Here is a 22869-nt window from a genome sequence, read left to right on the forward strand (position 1 = left end):
TTGTGATCCAGAGCAATCACTGTTGAAGAAAAATGAAGGCAGATGAGCTTATGAAGGAAACCCCAGATGTAAAGCCAAGGAGGAAACTTTTCGAGAAAGAAGGAATGACATGACGGAGGAAAGTGATGGATGGATGAACCCTACACGTGAAGAAATTGATGACAACGAGATCATGGATCATCAATCAACTAGAAGACCCTATAAAGTATTGATGATAGAGTCCCTGAGTAAGAGGGAGCTCTGGGAAGTTCCTATGAGAGTAAAGGAACTCGAGCAAGTTTCTGAGTAAGGAGAAGCTTGGAACTTGTCCCTAGTTAAGAGGGAGAGTTAGACACGACATTCTTGACTTCAGTTTGGAAGAAAGAATGGAGGATTGTGTAATCATTTGGCATCCGACACTCTTTGAGGATGTGGTAGGGCATCCAAGACAAGAGAGGGCAAGAGGACCGATATTCTTGAGGGCTAGGAACCCAAGATGAGAATAGTCCTAGTAGGGCATACTCGGAGAACACCTGGGTGGGTATGACCCTCAGAGAGACAATGATGATGTGTGTCTATCAATCATTGGTCTTGCCAACATTGTGCGCTCTGAACTATGTGAGAGATAGAGCTATTAGTCAAGGCCTTGCTAAATGGAAACAATGTTGGTTGAAATGATGCTATAACAGATGGATTGCAAATTCGATTATTATTATGAGAAATTCTTTAGATTGAGAATGACCAAGTACCATTATGAATATCTCCCTAGTTAAGAGGGAGTGTTGAAGAAAGTGTAACTAGGTTTGGTTTTCATAATGACATGATTTTTGTATTTGATGTAATAAAAGAAAATAAATTATTTTTTTAATCTTGCTGCATGGGTTTCATGAGCAAGAAATGTCTCTAGATGAAAGACTTCTTCTTGATGTCTTTAGGATATATTTATGAGTCAAAGAGTCATGTCATGTGTATAGAAACTCATCATGAGTTCATGTAAATGTGTACAAATCTTCAACAATGCTCCAAGACCAAGATCAATGCCTCGAACAAACCCTCCGAAGACGGCAAGCGAAAACAACAAGAGGATCTTCATGTTGGCTCAAAAATGAATTAAGTAAATAAATAATAAGTCTTGTCGGCTTGGCAAAATAGATGCGTCGGTTCATAAGTGTACATTGGCTTGCATATATGACCCTAACCACTATAAATACCCCGTTGGGGTTATCTGCAAATGGTATGACAGAACTCGCATATAGCCGCAGTGGGGAATGACGAAGCCGCAGGGATAGAAGAGTCGCTGTTAAGGCCACAGTCAAAGTCTATGAAGTCGTAGTCAAGATTGAGGAAGCCGCAGTCAAGGAGAGGGTTGCTGCAGTGATAAGGAAGAGCTGCCGGTGGTGGCAGTAAGGGTTAATGAGGTTGTAGGAAGGAGCTGTAGTAGCCATAGTCAATGTATATAGCCACAGTCAAGGGAATCTCTGTCAAGGTCATGTAGCCGCAACAAGGAGGATGAGGTCTATGGGTTTAGCTACCTCTTTGGATGGGTATCAGGAGCAGCAGAACATCCTCCTCTCAGACTTGTAGTGTTCTTGGATGGATAGGAGCAGGCAACATGTGATCTAGGCATATAAATGAAGTACTCTCAACATAAGGACACAGTCATTATGGATGGATTACTCCTAGCATTAACATATATCACTGTCTTCACGTTGAAACTTGATCCTAAGGATGAAATATCTGCCACAACCTTGATATGTCAAGAAGATCTATATGATCTCGATAGAACTATGAAAGGACTCTCCATGATGACAGAGATTCTTGGCATCCAGTGTCATTGTGTCACCATAACTCTCGGATTTATTATGATGCATGTTAGCGCTTGAGATTTCACCTCAGACTGAGAAAGGTAAACCTTCAAGGCAACATCAAACCATTCAGCCCCGTAGCTAGCCCTACGGGGCAGGAGAAGGCTCTCTCCGGTCAATCTCAGTAAAATCTTCAATGGCGAGATGACCCACAAGGTAACATAGATATTAGGCTAGTAAACTGATAAAGGAGTTTTTAATAAAATGACGGGGTTTTCCTGGGCTGCTTGGGCAAAATCACAGCTTGAAACAGAGAAATATAATGAACAACACAGATTATCGACTGAGGCAAGGTAGGCAAGAAATTTAGCTTATAAACTTAGATTTAAATGGGCTGGCAAGACTGGTGAGGAGCTGACAAGGGCATAGGAGATGAATCCTTGTCAAACAGAGGAAAACATTGAATATGAGCAAATTTATAGGAGGAGCATACAATACTATGAATTCCTACCTAAACACTTCCTTTGCTCAACTAGAAACGATCATGAAGTGAAATGAAACATAACAGATCACATATGAAACAAAGGGAAAACTAATGTTAAATTGTCATACCACAGGAATCTCAGAAGTCAGAGCTGTGGTTTTCTCATTAAAAATCTCTGTCACAAAACTGTACAATGAAGCTCAGTTTCTCCTCCAGCTCTCAGCACTCAGAAAAAACTTCCCTCTCTAACTCTCTCTCCTTACTCAAAAAAAAATATACAAAGTATTGCTCCAATACCAATTACATGCTCAAGCTGTTACTAGCTTCTAGGAACAGAAAACTAACCTCTAGGAATTAAAACTAATTAATATTCAAAAAAAAAAAAAAAACCAAATCGGGATCAGATTGCACAATGTGTCGCGTTGTGAAGGTTGCTGGTCAAAACTGTTTTGAAATAGGAATCTTCAAAGCTGCCATTTGTCATAGACTGCCACCTGCTTTCGGAATTCTCTCCTCTATGGACGCACTTGGTCGATGGATCAAAAGGGTATTTACAGATTTGTTACACGTCTGATGAACAACCATATCCAGAATTAGAAATCGACACCAAAGATGACCAAGCCAGAGTTATAATATGCCACCTGTTGTCGCGCGGATTGACACGACAACGCTCGGATTGGGGGCTGTCACTCTGATCCCCGATCCCTCCGTTTAAGCCTGTCTCCCGCGGCTAAGGGGGGTAGACCCTGTGAAACTGAAGGCCAACTGCCAAACAGTTGGGTGGGAGACACGAGACACGATTAAGCTAAGCACTAAAATGATTTGATTAGTTAGCAGACCAGTGCCTTAAGAGATTGTTATTAAAATGATTATTAGTTAGATGACATAGAAACATAAAACGTGAACAACAATCATTTGTCATCAACAGGAATCAGCTAAATCACAATGCTCTTAAAATGACCAAAACGATATCCAGCAACTGAAAGCTTAGAAAGATGAATGCTTTAAACCACCACAAGTCATAAACCATTAACCAGATATCCTATTCGCATCTCGGCTTAAAAAAATTTTAGATCTCAGCATGAAAGATGATAACATGAAAACAGCGGAATCTGGCAAAAGTAATTTCCCACAAATTTTTTATTTTTTAACATTTTTTAAATCTTTTTTCAATTTTTATTTTTTCAATGTTATAAAAAATTAAAAATCCTAAAAGGTTAAAATTCTAAAACTAAATTCTAATCATTAAAAATAAAACTAAAAAATATATTTTTTCATTTTTCATTTTTTATTCAAAAATCAAAAAATTAAAATTAAAATCTAATTAAAGCTAAATAAAAAAAATCTAAGATCTAACTAACATTAAAAACTAACACATGAAATAAAATTAACTAAACAAAAACTAAAATACAAAACACATTTTTTTTATGATTTTTTAAAACAACGAATCTATATAAAAAATAAAAAAGAACTTTAAACTAAACTAAAACAATAAATTGAAATTTAAGCTAAACATAAACGCATTTTCTTTTTATTTGATTTTTTATTTTTTTGAATTTATATGTAATGAAACTATAACTAAAAAAAGAATTAACATCTAAAAATAAACTACGGAACTATCCTAAACTAAATTAAAAATAAAATGAAATCTAATGAAGCTATGCTAAACTACGTCTGTCCCTTTTTTATTTTACAGAACCCTAACTAAGCCACCAACTATCACGCTAAGCCCATTTATAAAACATATGACAAACAGCGAATAATTTAGAGAACGACGGAATGGCTTCACGCATACTATGACTACCCGTGAAGAACTTTGGTGACTTTAAAAAAAAATTGCGATTCTGAAGAACTCGACGGCTGAAAGCGTGAATGAGATCAAATGCGATGAAAGATGACAGCGAAAATATGAACCAGTTTCAAATGCTCCAGACTTCATTCATGCTAAAGACCCAAAACGAATACGCAGGCAGAAAAAAAAAGATTCGTACAACAGCTGACCCAAAGTTACCTGAGCGTGAGCATGCCGAAAGCGTGACTGGAGCGATTAGACTAAGACTGCTTCGAATCTTACCTGGACGAATTTCTGCTTAAAGACTTCAACTGAGCTCGGATTTTGCAGAGAACCCTAGCCGTCAACTGAGAATCGTATTTCTAATGCTGTCTGACAGGAACAAAACGCATTACCAATCACACGTTTTCATTCAAGAATAAACACGCATTACCTGTGGGAAACCATTTCTCGTTGCAAAAGGCGGTGAATGCAAATGCTTTGATACCCGTGTGTTTTGATGGCAGCAGATAGGGTCACGGCTTTCTATTTGCCAGCAAAGGAATTTGACGGCGGGGAAATGAAAAATCGCTGCTTCTTTTGGATGGTTACACGTTGGGGATGGGCAGTCTGAAAACTTTTTGTCTTTCTTGCTCAGAAACCCACATTCAGCAGTCTCGTTTGGTGGCAGATGGGGATGATTCCTTGTGCATACGCAGAGAGGACCCTCCTCTACCTCTGCTGGCGGCAGGAAGCTATTTGAAGATACCTCTGGAGAGACCTTGTTCCTGTAAATGCAAAGAGACAAAACCCTATAGAAAACTGTGTAAAAAAAAATTAAAAAAAAAAGAAAAACTAGATCTGAAACATTAAGAATTGAAACCCTAAGACAGCCCAATAATGTACAGATTGTGGCCCCTGAAATGCCAGATTTAGCTATAACAACAGTAATACTTTCGAAATATCAGAAAAACTTGAACTTCACTGTGAACAGAGAAAAATCTCTCAATGTAAAACACGAAATAAAATTTAAAAGGTTAACCCAGGGCACAATCAGCTGGGCTCTGCACAGAAAAGCTTGTGGGAGTCGGCTGGTTCAGCCTAGAACTTCCCCAAACGCCCACCTGTAACTTTTACCTAAAAATCTCCTGCACACCTCAAGCAAACATCAGTAAAGAGGGCAAGAAATGCTGTTAGATTTCAAGGAATAATGGAGATACCTGCCATCATTCCAGAAACCCTACAACATTCAAACCCTAGCACGTGGGCAAGATACCTGTACTCACAATACTCTGAAAACCAGCTATTATTAACTGCTGAAAACTGAAATATGCAGAAAAAACAATCATCTCACAACAATTCCGGAGAGTAACACCAGCCAGTTTGAACCCCAAAGTCTTTTTATTAACCAGAAAATCAGATTACAAGAGAGCTTTTTCAGTACAGACTCACAGATCAGATGATCTGAAATGACCCCCTAAGACCCTATATAAAGGAAATGATCCCAACGGCTAGTTTTGGGTGATCCATGTAGAACTGATCTCGACCGTTGATGAGGATCAAGACATCTCTTGATCTCATCCGTCGATTTATTAACTTAAAATATTATTATTTTATTAGTTAGGGTTTTTGCTTCATTTTTTAATTTTTTATTATTTTATTATTTTTATTCATTTTTTTAATTTTTTAATTCATTTTAAGATGGATCATCAAACTAAGCCGTTGGAAACATCACCTAGGACCTAGGACCTAGGACTCATGAGGGGATTTACAACATTTTCAACCCTCAAGACACATTTCATCATGATTTTTACAATTTACATCTCAAAGGGATGAACCCACTTAATACAGACCCTCATAGAACACCCAGTTCTGCGACACAACTATAATCTAGCAGATTAACATATAAGACTCTCCTAAAGTTCTGATGACGAAATCCATCCCGGCTTTGGGGTCAGGTTTGAAGGAAAACTCTGCCGATCCGTGGATCGGTGAGACGAAAAACCTCCCGGGACGCAGATCATCATTAGAAAGTTAGGTCCACTTAGGCAACTTTACATACATGACTCTGATCTGCTTAGATTATTTACAACTTATACATGCAGACTGGGTTTACAACAAAAATGATCAAGTTGCTGATGATGGCAGGATGGCACGGACATGCTGATCAGGTGCTGCTTCTTTCTGTCAAGAAAAACGGGATGCACTGCATGGGTAGTTGACCAGTAGAGGTCAACATCTGGCTCTACTTGGGGACACGTTGCTGCTTGCAGGAATGTGAGAATCCAGAATCTGCATCCATACAACACAAAAATAAGTAGCGTCCATCCCAAAAAATCAGCATATACATTAAGCACAGGAAAGATAAAAGCTCTTCATTTATTAACTATCTAAAACAGAAACGAAAATGCGGAAAAAACAAGGAGTAGGGTTAGAAATACGATACAAAAGGATGCCCTACGGCATCAGATGTGTTCAATGTAGTGCATACTGAGCATTTGCCTGCTTTCAGGCAAATCTGTGGGCTGCTTGTCGGATGTGCCATGTCCAATTTTGCATATGGTAGGACTCCTTCCTATCCGAAAATCAAGCTGCTCACGGCCGTCTGATGCATCAAATCTTCGTCTAATCTTCTTCCTCTTGCGCTTCTTCTTTCTGGCAGGATGAATTACTGATGATCTGGAACTTTCTGTTTCGAAACTATCAGATGAAGTGTGTAAGATATGCATGCTAAGTCCTTTTGTGTCTTGCATCTGATTTTTATCGTTTTTAAGCTTATTTGGATCACCTTCAATTATCCACCTAATGACCTCCTCATAGTAAGATGGAACTTGTTGCGGCAAATGAGAAGGCTCCTGGTTTCTCTTATCATCTGACCATTGTTGAATCTTTTGAACTTGTATTCTAATGGCATCCATCTGACTAGAGCATTCATCCCTTATAGCGCTGATTTGCATGGTATGGTGTTCTTGCATGTGTTTTATTACTTTATCATTCTTTTCCTCTATGTCCATCAAGCAATGTTGCATGAAATTTATTTCTTCTTTATGATTCGCTTGCATGTCAGCCAACTGATTGTTATGATTGAATGTCATAGAGTCAATTTCCCTATCATGATCAGTTTTCATGGTCACCATATTTTCCTCTAAGACTGACATCTTGTTTTGCATGCTTCTAATTTCTGTTTCATACTTAATTTTCATGGCCTCAATTTCTTTAGCATGCTGATTTTGAGTGACCTCCAACTCCCTATTACGTTTTTCCAGGTGGGTGCCTAAAGTTTTAACATCATTGATAAGACTAGTTTGATTGCTTTCCATGTTTCTTACCAGCATCATTAGATCTTGTATAATTCGCTTTTGCTCCTCCTTTTCATTGTCATTTATCCCTGATTTTTCACTATCATGAACTGCAATATTTCCGGTGGATGACATATTCTGATCTTGAACTCTTTCTTCAACAGCTTGACCTTTAATATGATTACTTTCTTCTTTTTGCACAATTTTAGAGGTAGAAGGCAAGCTGTTTGGACTATCATATCTATCTTTAAAAGCATCGAGAATGTCTTGTAAAGAAGTGAAAAAATCATTAGGAAAATTATTAAACCAATTCAAGGCATCACCCTCTAAAGAATGGACAAATAGACGCATCTTGAAATCTTCATTATTATATTGAGGAAATCTACAATACAAGATCTTTACACAAGTAAACATGTTTAAATGCCTTTTAACAGCGACCGAACCATCACCCGAGAACTTAAGTAATTTACCAATGGCCTCTTTCGGAAGATCATGGAGATTATCAATAAAATGACATGGTTTAAATGAATAATCCATGATGAACAATAAGGGATCAGATGGATGATAGAACTAGCTCTTTGCTCAAGAAAATCAAAAGATGAAAGAAGTGGAGTCGCCACTTGAACAATAAAACTGATTCTAAGATCCAAGAAGTAACCAACAAACAAATATGCGGGAGGCTTCTTGTCTGGGAAAAAATAAGAAAATGGAGTCGCCACCCAAACAAGAAACACACCGAAGAGATGCTGCTGATATGTGATGAAAAGATGCCAAAATATTGAATCTGCCAGCTCGACTGAGAGATGAGAAAGATGCGAAGATGAATGATTGTCGATGAAACTCCAGGAACAGAAAAACTCTGTCCCCGGCAACGGCGCCAAAAAATGTTGTCGCGCGGATTGACACGACAACGCTCGGATTGGGGGCTGTCACTCTGATCCCCGATCCCTCCGTTTAAGCCTGTCTCCCGCCGCTAAGGGGGGTAGACCCTGTGAAACTGAAGGCCAACTGCCAAACAGTTGGGTGGGAGACACGAGACACGATTAAGCTAAGCACTAAAATGATTTGATTAGTTAGCAGACCAGTGCCTTAAGAGATTGTTATTAAAATGATTATTAGTTAGATGACATAGAAACATAAAACGTGAACAACAATCATTTGTCATCAACAGGAATCAGCTAAATCACAATGCTCTTAAAATGACCAAAACGATATCCAGCAACTGAAAGCTTAGAAAGATGAATGCTTTAAACCACCACAAGTCATAAACCATTAACCAGATATCCTATTCGCATCTCGGCTTAAAAATTTAGATCTCAGCATGAAAGATGATAACATGAAAACAGCTGAATCTGGCAAAAGTAATTTCCCACAAATTTTTTATTTTTTAACATTTTTTAAATCTTTTTTCAATTTTTATTTTTTCAATGTTATAAAAAATTAAAAATCCTAAAAGGTTAAAATTCTAAAACTAAATTCTAATCATTAAAAATAAAACTAAAAAATATATTTTTTCATTTTTCATTTTTTATTCAAAAATCAAAAAATTAAAATTAAAATCTAATTAAAGCTAAATAAAAAAAATCTAAGATCTAACTAACATTAAAAACTAACACATGAAATAAAATTAACTAAACAAAAACTAAAATACAAAACACATTTTTTTATGATTTTTTAAAACAACGAATCTATATAAAAAATAAAAAAGAACTTTAAACTAAACTAAAACAATAAATTGAAATTTAAGCTAAACATAAACGCATTTTCTTTTTATTTGATTTTTTATTTTTTTGAATTTATATGTAATGAAACTATAACTAAAAAAAAGAATTAACATCTAAAAATAAACTACGGAACTATCCTAAACTAAATTAAAAATAAAATGAAATCTAATGAAACTATGCTAAACTACGTCTGTCCCTTTTTTATTTTACAGAACCCTAACTAAGCCACCAACTATCACGCTAAGCCCATTTATAAAACATATGACAAACAACGAATAATTTAGAGAACGACGGAATGGCTTCAGGCATACTATGACTACCCGTGAAGAACGTTGGTGACTTAAGAAAAATCGCGATTACTCGACGGCTGAAAGCGTGAATGAGATCAAATGCGATGAAAGATGACAGCGGAAATATGAACTAGTTTCAAATGCTCTAGACTTCATTCATGCTAAAGACCCAAAACGAATACGCAGGCAGAAAAAAATTCGTACAACAGCTGACCCAAAGTTACCTGAGCGTGAGCATGTCGAAAGCGTGACTGGAGCGATTAGATTAAGACTGCTTCGAATCTTACCTGGACGAATTTCTGCTTAAAGACTTCAACTGAGCTCGGATTTTACAGAGAACCCTAGCCGTCAACTGAGAATCGTATTTCTAATGCTGTCTGACAGGAACAAAACGCATTACCAATCACACGTTTTCATTCAAGAATAAACACGCATTACCTGTGGGAAACCATTTCTCGTTGCAAAAGGCGGTGAATGCAAATGCTTTGATACCCATGTGTTTTGATGGCAGCAGATAGGGTCACGGCTTTCTATTTGCCAGCAAAGGAATTTGACGGCGGGGAAATGAAAAATCGCTGCTTCTTTTGGATGGTTACATGTTGGGGATGGGCAGTCTGAAAACTTTTTGTCTTTCTTTCTCAGAAACCCACATTCAGCAGTCTCGTTTGGTGGCAGATGGGGATGATTCCTTGTGCATACGCAGAGAGGACCCTCCTCTACCTCTGCTGGCGGCAGGAAGCTATTTGAAGATACCTCTGGAGAGACCCTGTTCCTGTAAATGCAAAGAGACAAAACCCTATAGAAAACTGTGTAAAAAAAAATTTAAAAAAAAGAAAAACTAGATCTGAAACATTAAGAATTGAAACCCTAAGACAGCCCAATAATGTACAAATTGTGGCCCCTGAAATGCCAGATTTAGCTATAACAACAGTAATACTTTCGAAATATCAGAAAAACTTGAACTTCACTCTGAACAGAGAAAAATCTCTCAATGTAAAACACGAAATAAAATTTAAAAGGTTAACCCAGGGCACAATCAGCTGGGCTCTGCACAGAAAAGCTTGTGGGAGTCGGCTGGTTCAGCCTAGAACTTCCCCAAACGCCCACCTGTAACTTTTACCTAAAAATCTCCTGCACACCTCAAGCAAACATCAGTAAAGAGGGCAAGAAATGCTGTTAGATTTCAAGGAATAATGGAGATACCTGCCATCATTCCAGAAACCCTACAACATTCAAACCCTAGCACGTGAGCAAGATACCTGTACTCACAATACTCTGAAAACCAGCTATTATTAACTGCTGAAAACTGAAATATGCAGAAAAAACAATCATCTCACAACAATTCCGGAGAGTAACACCAGCCAGTTTGAACCCCAAAGTCTTTTTATTAACCAGAAAATCAGATTCACAAGAAAGCTTTTTCAGTACAGACTCACAGATCAGATGATCTGAAATGACCCCCTAAGACCCTATATAAAGGAAATGATCCCAACGGCTAGTTTTGGGTGATCCATGTAGAATTGATCTCGACCGTTGATGAGGATCAAGACATCTCTTGATCTCATCCGTCGATTTATTAACTTAAAATATTATTATTTTATTAGTTAGGGTTTTTGCTTCATTTTTTAATTTTTTATTATTTTATTATTTTTATTCATTTTTTTAATTTTTTAATTCATTTTAAGATGGATCATCAAACTAAGCTGTTGGAAACATCACCTAGGACCTAGGACCTAGGACTCATGAGGGGTTTTACAACATTTTCAACCCTCAAGACACATTTCATCATGATTTTTACAATTTACATCTCAAAGGGATGAACCCACTTAATACAGACCCTCATAGAACACCCAGTTCTGCGACACAACTATAATCTAGCAGATTAACATATAAGACTCTCCTAAAGTTCTGATGACGAAATCCATCCCGGCTTTGGGGTCAGGTTTGAAGGAAAACTCTGCCGATCCGTGGATCGGTGAGACGAAAAACCTCCCGGGACGCAGATCATCATTAGAAAGTTAGGTCCACTTAGGCAACTTTACATACATGACTCTGATCTGCTTAGATTATTTACAACTTATACATGCAGACTGGGTTTACAACAAAAATGATCAAGTTGCTGATGATGGCAGGATGGCACGGACATGCTGATCAGGTGCTGCTTCTTTCTGTCAAGAAAAACGGGATGCACTGCATGGGTAGTTGACCAGTAGAGGTCAACACCACCATCAAATTCCAACACACCCAATCACATGCAATATGGTGGCATCAACAAAAGCTCATAATCCGCCTTCTAAGAGCCACATCACCCGTAATCCCACAAAATCTCCAAAGGATCAATTGCTGGCGGAAATCATGGAACAAAATCCTGTATGGGGTAATGAGGTCAGTCGCACGATTTCTGTGGAGCTGAGATGTCGCTGCAAATTGTTATCAAAAAATGAAGGCAAAACCCAATTAACGCCATGGCAAACTAAATACCATAATCATTACCATGTTTTTCTTTTTAATGATATTGCAGCTTTAATGATACTGCAGCAGTAGTGCAAAGAATACAGCGCATTCGTGGCCCATTGGAATCGATACTAGAGTCATCACCCGATTCATCTTGGAAGGAGTTTTGTTGTGTATCTCCAAAACCTCCAATAAATTTCGAGCCACTCTTTTTGCTAGAGTCTTTTGTAGCTGATGTAGTTGTGTCCGTAAGACATGTGATGTGATAGGTATGAGCGCAGAAAAAAAAATGATAACTGAAACATGCTGGATTGAGAGAGGATCTAAGCATATGCAACGCCTTCCAGTAGCCCTCATAAAGGATACAGTCACCATACAATACAGTAAAAGTCTTTGTTTTACAATCTGCAAATTATGCTCCAAGCCGTAATTCATATACCTGGCCAGTGTTCTCCCTGTTAACTTGTTTCAAAGCTTCAAAACTCCTTCGGTTTCCAAGGAATTCACTCCTCTTTACTGGGACATAACCAAGATCTAATGCTTCGTTGCTGGCATATAGAAGTCTAAGGCGATCTACGTGTTTTGAATCTGTATGAATTGCTACTTCTATTTCATCTGGTGACAATCCCAATACAGTCGTATCCACCGCCATTGCTTTCAAATCTTTCCCTTTTGGTTTCTCGCTGAAAAACAGAACTTGACCTTTATCATTAATCTTCATCAAACCAAAATCAGATGCACGACTGTCCTCAATAGGGATACAAGAAATTGTAACATCAGCACCACTGTCTCTGTGCTTCGGAACAAAATCCACGTAATCCATACGATACAAATGATCTCCAGACAAGATAAGAATGTCATCGATCTCTTTGTTTTTTGCATTCTCAAAAAGTCAAGCAAATTGGCGGACGGCCTCAGTAGTACCTTGAAACCAAGTCTTTCCCAGCTCTCCAGGTCTTTGAGTGGCTGCTAAAACCTCCACAAATCCATCTCCAAAGTTTACTCCATTGCCAAAATTGTAGGCCCACGCAAGGTGTCGATTGAGAGAGGCTGAATTAAACTGTGTAAGCATATAAACCTTATTGATTCCGCTGTTGATACAATTGCTCATTGGTACATCAATTAAACGGTATGCAAAACTCTGTGTTCTCAAATATCCGCAATACAATGTAGGCCATATAGTCCAGCTCTCTAGTTTTATACAAGCGGTGAAGAGCATCATCACAAACAAGGCTGCGTTCTCCTTGCAGTGAATCATCCAAGTTACAATACCGAAGGACATTCATTAAAGAATGGATATGAGATTTTGATGTAAAGTATAGACGAGTTCGGACATGTCGTTCAGGAGTCTTGACATTTGCATACTTTGGATCCAGACGATACTGTGTCTCTTTACCATCATGATCTTCTGGATCCAATGCCTGTTCACTTGATTTTCTTGAATCATCAGACATTCTCCTACATCTCTTCGCAGAATCACATTCATCATCACCAAAATTAGAAGATATGTCAGAGCATTCTTGAGAATACTTCAGTTCTGCAACATTAATGGCTTCTTGGCGAGTGTTTCGAAGATCAATCAATATCTTTCCAAGCAATCGGCGTGCAATCTTTGACCCAATTTTGAGTTTATGTTTAGGATTAATGCCATATTCATTAGGAATAACTCCATCTGCAAGCAACTGAGTCACTTTGAAGAGCTCATCCAAGCCATCAAGATGCAGATGTGCATTGTGTATGAGGTCATACTTGCACGAATCATAAACATCTGGAATCTGTGTGATATCAAACCGGTCCTTTCTTTCATTGTACAAGTCTCGCTCCAGCTTTTTCCAGCGCGCAAACATTAAGAGGAATCCTTCACTGCCACATGGTAATCCAGCAGCAATTCTATCAACATCCATATTCGTCTTCCCAAGAGCTTTAGCCTGATCATATGGAGGAAGGGCTTCATCCGAAGTTGTCTCAGCAAGACCTTCTTCTTCATCTTTTGCTAGTTGTTTGACTTGTGCTGTTACTTTCTTTGTAAGCGCAGCCTGATCTTTTAGTTTCTTCATAGTACTTTACGGCCTCCCCTCACTTTTAGCATGATGTATCAAGTAAGAGTATGTATCTGCATTTACATTTGATGCCCTGCAAACGTTATTCTCTCTGAAATATCCTGCCATAATGGCATTATATAGTTGTGCTGTTGGCCGCATATCCAGCTCTCTCATTTCATCCAACAGATTGTATGCAGCTTCAAAATTCTAAAACTTAGTGACCAACTGAACTTTCTCACGGAGCAAACCCTTTTTGCTAACTTGGATTTCATTTGTGAAAGGCCCATACATATCTGCAGTGTCAAAAAACATGATGCCTCTGATTGCTGATGATGTTTTGACTTGTGTTTGTGCTTTTGCAGAGATAAGAGCTGAGGAAGCTGCTCCCCTTTGAAGAGCTGGAGATGAATTACATAATCTAGAACAACATATTAATGATTTCTTCTTCAAAACAGGGTTTTGAAGAAGAATCAATCTCTGACATGAGACGGAGTCTAACAATGCAGACCTTATATACTTTGAGGTACAGTGATCTATGTTACAGGAATGAGGATGCTGCAGTGGTGAAGATCATGGTGTTGTAGCAGTAATGAAGATAATGATCATGATGGCGATTACATCTATGGTGCAACAAAGATGATGATCTCAGTAGTGCTTAACAAGGAGAATTGATGGCTTGGTCTTGGAGAGGCAGATTGTGTCTAGGGCCATGGTCTTGGTGTTCGTTAATAGAATCTCTATAAGAAGAATTTACGCATGGGTTTTCCTCTCCAATAGGGAGAGGTTTTGGCCCTGGCAGAGAGCCAGACTTTGTGTTCTTGTCTCTTTTGTTTTTGATAGCAGCTTGATGAAGCTAACTCACATATGTTAATAATGAAGTAACATCAAGCTAAGATAAGAAAATGCATAAACACTTCGCAAATTGTTATCATGTATATGAAGAATCAATCTAAGTATGCATGCCCTAGATTTTTCAACAATCCTAACTCTCTCTGTTTAAGTTATCTCTTAGGTTAGCTAAGGGAGTGGCCCCTAAAGGAAAATTAAGTTAAAGATATGAGTTTCTAGGAGAGCGTTATAGTGTTATGGATTACTCTTAGAGATTTATAAGCAAATGTGATATGAGCAATATGACATCAAATAATTATGACAATCATCAATACATGAGCATTCAACCAGTGCCTTTATATAAATTGCTCTAAATTGATATTATATTTGCTTAAATGAGGTGAAATGATTTCAAATGGAAAGCAAAAGTAATCTTGAAAAGTGAAACAAGAAATTGTTAGTACAAGATACTATAAATGCAAGATACAAGAATGCTTTTAAGATAAACAAATTTATGAATCAAAGCATGTGAAGCTATCTTGCCCAAAAGGAAACAATTAGTAATCTACCTATGAGAATGTAAATGAGATGATAGAAAAAACTCAAATGTTAGACCAAGATGACAACATGCAATTAAGTTTGCAACGCAAAATAATAGTACTTGAAAGTGAAATCAACCATTCATGACAATATACAATTATGTTACAAAGGTAAACCAATTTCCAAGTACAAGAAAATTAAACTTGTTGCAAAATTAAGAGATTACAATGCTTGCATCCAAAGTGTCTCTTGAAATAAGATTTGCATGTGAAACTTTAAACCATCAAGATAGCAAGAAATTTGAGAACTTTGCAAGTAAAGTAAATGCGATGAAATGGTGTTCTCGGTTTATTTTATTAACTAGTGCTAAAGCAAAGTTACAATTGAACTCTAGTCTTCAGACCTCATCCTCGTCCAAAGATTTGGATCTCACAATGAAGAATCAATAGAGCTAATAGTTTTCTTGAGCTAATATTTGTTGTGTTATTGTAACCATTTCAAACATGTTCTCTTGTAGCTACTTGCGGGGTTCATCAACAATAAACTACTTACAAGTTTGCATGCAGGACCTTGGGGTTCAAATTTAGTGACTACTTCCACCTTTAGGCCGAGTTCTTCTTGGACAAGGCCATGTTCTTCTTGAGGAAGGCCGAGTTCTTTTGGCCATCTCTCTCTCTCTTGGCCGTGGTCATAGAGGAGGCTTATCTTTTCTTGTCCTTCTTCAAAATCTGCATTTTGTTGAACTTTTATGGGCCTCAAATTGCAGAAATTTTCAGCTTGGAAAGGTCTATGGTTTGAAGCCAAATTGTGAAGAATTTCTTTGGATTTTAGAGAAGACTTCATAGTTTTCTCCTTCCTCTAATAACTAATAAAATTCTTGATTTTGGGAGCGTGGGTTTTACCCATTGGTATCCCTATCTCTCCATTCTTTGGAGACTTGGTTTGGTGTTGTGATTTTGTTGGTTTATTTCATTTTGCATGATATCATCTAATTGAGAAATTAATACAACATGCATCACATTCATTTTACATGCACTTTAATTTAGTTTACTACATGTTTTAAGTTCATAACAAATTTATATTTTTTGCATGCAAACACTTTTTACTTGATCTTATTTGGCTTGAACATAGTTCCAAGTCTACTTATGCTTCACTATTAAACACATCTTACGTGTATCAAGTATTTAGACAAATTTTCTCCATAAAGTAACATTATATTCCATGTCAAGCAAGTACATTTCAAGTTGAAGTTAATTTTATTGTTTGGTTAATTTACTTACATGCCCCAAGCATCACTAAAATTTACCTCCAACTTACGTTGGTTGAATAGACATTTATAGGGACCCTCTACCTCTATGGACTCACTATAAGAACCAAATCTTTGGGCGAGGGTGAGGTCTGAAAATTAAGAGTTCAATTGCAATCTTACTATAGAGTTTAATTAATAAAATAAACCAGGAACATATTTCATTACATTTACCTTGCAAGTTTCAAATTTTTGCATTCTTGATGGTTTAGAGTCTCACATGGAACATTATTTCTTGTTTTCAAGAAACATTTCCTTTCCTGCAAGTATTGTAATGTCCTTTGCAACAAATTAATTTTCTTGTACTTGGAACATTGTCTACTTTAGCAAGCCCCATTTCATGTTTAATGATCATCATGTTCATGAATGGTTGATGACTCTCATTTCCTTTTCAAGTACTCTTATTTCATGTTGCAAGGCTAATTGCATGTTGGTTTAACCTTCAAGTTTTTCGATCATTTTGTTTATATATAGATCACTAATTGTGAGTATTTTAGCAAGATATCTTCACATCTTTTGATTCATCAATTTGTTTATTTTAAAAACATTTGTGTCTTTTGCATCTTGTGCTAACAATGTCTTGTTTCATTTTTCAGGGTTACCTTTGCTTTTCATTTCATTTAAGCAATTTTCATTTTAGAACAATATTTTGAAGGCACTAGTTGTTTATATGTTTCATGCTTATCTCATATATTAATGGTTATTGCTCACATTCATTTTGTTTATAAATCTCAAGAAGTGATCTATTTAACTCTAACAACTCTCTTAAAAACTCGTATCACTTTTAACTTAACTTCTCATTAGGGACCAACCCCCTTAGCTAACCTAGGAGATAGCTTAAACAGAGAGTCGGGATTAGTGTGACAGCCCCTTCTCTGAGTTCTCTGCCACCAACCACACCTTGTGGGGTTGAAGGCTTTTCTCACTAACCTGTAGGTTGGTGTAGGCAGCAGGAGTAACAGGACTGTCTTACATGGGGGCCACTTTCTTATATGTTTTATGATTAGTGTTTCTTCTTTGATATTTTTCTGCTAGTGAAATAAGAGTGAAAATTAAACATGCAAACATTGATGGATATAATGATTCGCTGGTTCTAATACTTCAAATTGCCATTTTAATGAGTTTCCAGGAAATAGCTCTAAGGACAAGTAACAAAAACATAAAATATTCCTCTGATAAGGATGATGGATCAATGTCTAGTGTTTGCAAGCTCTTACGTATTAAACGAGTACTGATATGGTATTATGATCATCATGCTCACCTTTTAACATTTATTTTGAAATGCATTACTCTCAAGTTTCTACAATTTGGTAACATAAAATTTTGGGGTTGGCAGGTTCCACCACATAAAATCATTGCAAAAGAGGAAATCCATACTGGAATGGGGCAAGGAGCTCAACCTAGGAGGGTACTGCAAACCTGGGTTTCCAGGAATTATTGTGATTGAGGTTTCCATATATATCTTCACAACTTGCTTTCTCTTCTCCTTTTCCATTTTGGTTTGCAAAACTTTTGTGTATTGTATAAATAAACAAGATGTTACTGTATAAATGTTAGATACAGTGTGCAACAAGCTTGGCTATTATAGTTTATGTATAGTTGTATGATCAGCACTTGTAAATGTGAGATATACACACATGCATGGATAGTGTTACCTCATTGGTTCTCATTTGGTGTAAAATTTCTTATGCACAAGTTGTGAGACCCCAAGGGAAGCTTAAATAAGCTACCCACTGTCACTTCAGTAGCCTTTTCTTTCTCCCTTCCAACCAGATGAACTCTAGCCTAGGTGGAAATCCTATGGTTAACTAAGCTCAATATGTTGTAGAACTTGTAGTGTAAAGTGGGGGCAAACGAGCTTAGAAAATAGAAAACATATTGAAAATGTTTTTCACCTTTTGGTGTTGGATGAAAGGAAGACCAGTGCCTTATCTTGTTTGGGTTATGGGGTCATGCATGCAACTTCGAAGGGAAATTCTTTAATAAATCTAGGATCTGTTTGGGCTGTAAATACTAGACTGAAACAGCCCTATATTTGGCAAACAAAATATCACAAGTTGAGGAAGGGAAGGGACTCTGTAGCAAGCTCGACATCCAAATTGGTCTAAGAGTGGCCTTGTCTAAAGATTAAAACTATGAATTCACTCACAAGGACATCTAGGGCATGATTTTTTTCTCTTTAAAAGTGACAATGAATTTTTAAGGTTACCTCCTCCAATGCAGCAAAGCTGCTCCTCTATCGCTCCCAAATTGACCTTGACAATAGAAACCAGCATTACAAGCTACCAAATATGTACCAAGAATATCTGTCACATATGTAACAAAGTTGTACAGATATTCCACAATAGCCTAGGAAATGATAAGAATGATTTGATTCCAAAGTTTGGGAGCACTTCCAACTAAAAATTACATTTGAGTGCAATTTCCCTTCTCAATAAATTTTGCTAAGGGAAGGACTACAATTTTTCAATTTTGGAGCTAGCACAAATTTTGGACACCAAATTAGGAAAAGTGGGTCAAATATTTGAGTTGGTGGAATGTGGGGGCCACCTCTCAAGAAATATACACCCCTTGAAGGAAAAATCGATTTTTGCTAAGGGAGGTCAAAATATTTGGTGGAGGGACCCACAAGGGAAGGGAAGGCAACAAATATAAATAGGAGGATGAGGGCAGCTATTGGGACTTTTTGCTAATTTGACAAACTACACCATTGTTGCTCAAGCTATTTAGTTGGGTCACGAAGTGCTGTTCAGCACCAGAGATTTTTGAGGGGAAATCTCACCCTTTCTTTGGTGGACCACGATTGCCACCCTAGGAAGGTATTGCCATAATTTTCATGGAGGCTTGGGAAGTAGTTTACAGGTGGTACGAGTTGCCTTTGCCTTAGACTGAACACAGGAAAGGGAGCCACATAGTCTTGTGGGAGAGTATTCTGGTGATGAGAGCAATGAGCCTTTGTAGGTCTTCTCCTTGGTCAATTTGTAGTGGATCCCCAGTGAATTTGCAAGCTTGGAGAGTGTGCTTTCCCAGGTCGAAATTTCCTTGCAAAGGTCTGCAGAGTAGCTGTCCTAGGCTGCATAGTTCATGGTGGAGGTAATTTTTGAGAAGTCTTGAGGAAGAATTTTGGGGCAGAATTGAGCTGGGGGTGCAAGAAGGTTGATTAGGGAAGCTTATTCAATATTTTGGAGGGGTTGCAGAGGTAGAATTCTTGCAGATCGTATTTTTCTCGCAGTGGAGGAGCCCATAGAATTTGGGGGTGATTTTGGAGAATCAAAACTAGATGAAACCCTTTCGGGGTTTTTGGTGGAGAGCCCAAGATTAATTTGGTATAATTTTCTGGGCACTTATGGAAGCTCAAACAGAGGGTTTCCTTCAACAATAGTGTAGAAATTCTAGGGCCAATGCAGTACACTGAAGAGGAGTGGTTTCCTTTGCATCCAGACAACATTTTCTCACCTAGGGTTGTCTAGCTTGCCTTGGCAAGCCTAGGTGCACTCTTTTCATACATTGTACTCCTCTTTATGTTTAATAAAATGAATGAATTTTGGCGTAGTTCCGATGTAAATTGTGGGTGTTCAATTGATGTCTGAAAATTTTTGTTTGCATGTGTATTTTTGCTTAATATCAATGTTAATTTTCCTATTAGGAATATTATAGTGGTATCAGAGCATGTTCCTAGCCAAGGTGGGGAACAAGAGTAGGTGATGCCACCCAGATACCAAGGAGTGGTTTTCTAAAGGGGTCATGGAAGAGGAAGAGGTAGGTGTTGAAGTAAAGAGGGAGCACTAGACCCATTTTCTGACACAGGGGTAGAAAGCATAAGAGGGCACATGTAGAACCAGGAGGCATAGTTTTAAAAACCGGCCTAGCTAACTGGTTATCGGTCTAACTGGCCGGTTAGCAGGCCCACCGGTTGGAACCAGTGAAAAAACCAGGTTTAATAGGCTGTGTGGCGAAAAATTTGACCTAACCGGTCCTAAATCGGTCCTAAACCGGCCGGTTACCTGCCATGCCCACCGAGGACCCACAGTGCAGCTTTTCCAAGGTAGTTTAGGGGTTTTAGAGGGAAATTAAGGGTGCTTTCCCTCCAAAAACACCCTCTCCAAGCCTTTAAGGAACAAAAATAGTTAAATGATCTTGTTTTCGTGCAATACAACCTTCGACTGAGGAGGAACCAAATGATGAACAAAGCACCTGATCTAGATCCCATTGTGTTGGACGATATTGATCCAACATCAGAATGGGTGGAGGAGACTGAAGATCCTGTGTTTGAGGCTGATTTTGATATCGACATGGCTTTAGCGGGAGATGAAGCAAATTTTGTGGCAGCATCAAAACCAGGATTAGTAGCAGCATCAAGGAAAGGCAAAGAACCAATGGAAGGCACTAGTCGTGCAGGTCGACAAACTCGTGCTTCCATTAGGTCCACTTCTATTGTTATTGGTGGCATTGCTACTGAGGTTGCAGATCAAGCTGAGGCATCCTCAAACATTGAACTAGATGATGTCTAGGTAGCTCCTGATGATGATCTTGTGGCTAGTAGTGGTGATGAACTTGATGATTGATCAAGTGTACATTGTAGACTTGTAGTAGGCCAATGGCCTCATAGCTTGCAGCATTGTTTTTGGACTTTATAGGCCATTTAAAGCCTCATTTCTTATGTATTTTGCTATTTTGTCGATGATATGTATTGCACTCGGTGCCATTTTGATATATTCACCTTTACATGGTATATAAATGAGCAAACTTTGCATATTTGTCTCTATTGGCTTGGAATCATGGTTTTAAATCTTAAAAATAGTTTTGTTTCATTAAAAATTAATTATTTAATGTGTTTTTCTAAAACTGGTTCGTTTAGACCAAACCAGTCCCAGTTAGACTGGTTCTGGTTGGTAATCCGGTTCATTAGGTGGATCGGTGGGGTCACCAGTTCCGTTTTTGAAAACACTGCCAAGGGGACAATGAACAACCTAGACAGGGAGATCAAAATCGGGTCCTATGAGGACCAATCAACAAATGTTGAGGCAGGGTTAGCTGATGATGGACTGATGTAGCAGGTGATGGGTTTGCAGGTGAATGGGAGGCCAGAGGCAGAGCCCCAAGGTGATGGGAGTTCCAGAGGAGGGGGAGGTAGTTGTACATTCCAGCCCCCACAGAACCCTTTGCGTGGTCAGGTAAGCTGTCCTACAATGCCTCATTTTGTGGATGAGCCAGAGCATGAGAGGGAGCCAGACCCAATTACAGATTTAGTCAAATTAGTTGCATCAGGTATTGATGGGTTCGAGGGACCATACCCTAGGATTAGGAGAGTGATGTCCTTTGGGGAGTACATTCACCCAAAGGAGAGGCATACTACTGGGGCTGGGACTCATTATAGAGGGGGGCAGTCTAGTCAAGAGGTGCAGAAGATAGCGGGGAAGGTTACACTCCCCAACTATGATGGGTTGGCTAAAAGTTCAGCCAGGGCATGGGTTCAAAAGCTAGACACCTACTTTCACCTGAACCCCATGCGAGAGACAAACACTATCTGGTTTGCTACGCTACAACTGGAGGGAGATGCATAGGAGTGGTGGTACCACGAGCTGATTATGTTGGGACACATTCATATCACCTCTTCCACCGAGTTTACCAGGAGACTGATTGAGAGGTTCGAGAGGAAGGACCCTCAGCTACATTTCAGGGAGTTGGTCCACTTGAGACAGACAAGCAACGCAGAGGTCTACATTTCAAAGTTCCAGGGGTTGGCCATGGTGGTGTTGGATATCTTGGAGTCCTGGTTGATTATGCTGTATGTGGAGGGGCTTACTGAGCCATTGCGTGGTTGGGTGAGGGCCTACAAGCCCATGTCCTTAGTGGACGCTATTTCCAGGACTCAAGATATGATTGATGCAGTGCCCAAGACTAGGGCCTTAGTACTCACCAGATCCATTGCCCCACAGGGGAACTGAGACATTCTGCCACCACAGAGGGATAGTGGACGTGGCCATTTGGGTGAGGAGACTTGGAGGGATCTCAAGAGGAGGAAGCTATGCTTCACATGCCAGGAGCCTTGGGCACTCAAGCACAAGTGCACCAAGGGCAAGGACCATTACATTGAGGTATATTCAAACAGTGAGCCGGATGAGGAGGTCGAGTTAGGCATAGATCAGGGAGATAAGGGGGCACAATTATCAGGAGGAGTAGCACCACCACCCGATGGAGGAGGGCCATCTTGAAGAATCTAGGGCAAGTGAAGTTAATGTGATTCTTCTTAGCATGATAACTATTTGTGAGGTTTTTTTATTAGTACAATCTTTCCTTATTATTATAGTGTGTCTTCTTTAGTTCATCAAAGAGCTACCAAAACA

At 38.5% G+C, this 22869-nt stretch overlaps 1 protein-coding gene across 1 annotated transcript in view; it reads left to right on the forward strand.

Moving 5' to 3' along the window:
* The window catches only part of LOC149222698 (uncharacterized), a 159950-nt gene that overhangs the window by 36295 nt on the left and 100786 nt on the right, over positions 1–22869 (forward strand). Inside the window, exons 2-3 of the mRNA XM_089385587.1 lie at positions 17652–17761; positions 17859–17970. Of these exons, the coding sequence (XP_089241713.1) occupies positions 17652–17761; positions 17859–17970 (222 nt within the window). The remainder of the gene's footprint in view (positions 1–17651; positions 17762–17858; positions 17971–22869) is intronic.

Source organism: Pinus tabuliformis, chromosome Q, assembly GCF_031772625.1.
Source record: "Pinus tabuliformis cultivar Carrire ecotype Pingquan chromosome Q, CPIR1, whole genome shotgun sequence".
In the NCBI taxonomy this organism is placed as follows: domain Eukaryota; kingdom Viridiplantae; phylum Streptophyta; class Pinopsida; order Pinales; family Pinaceae; genus Pinus; species Pinus tabuliformis.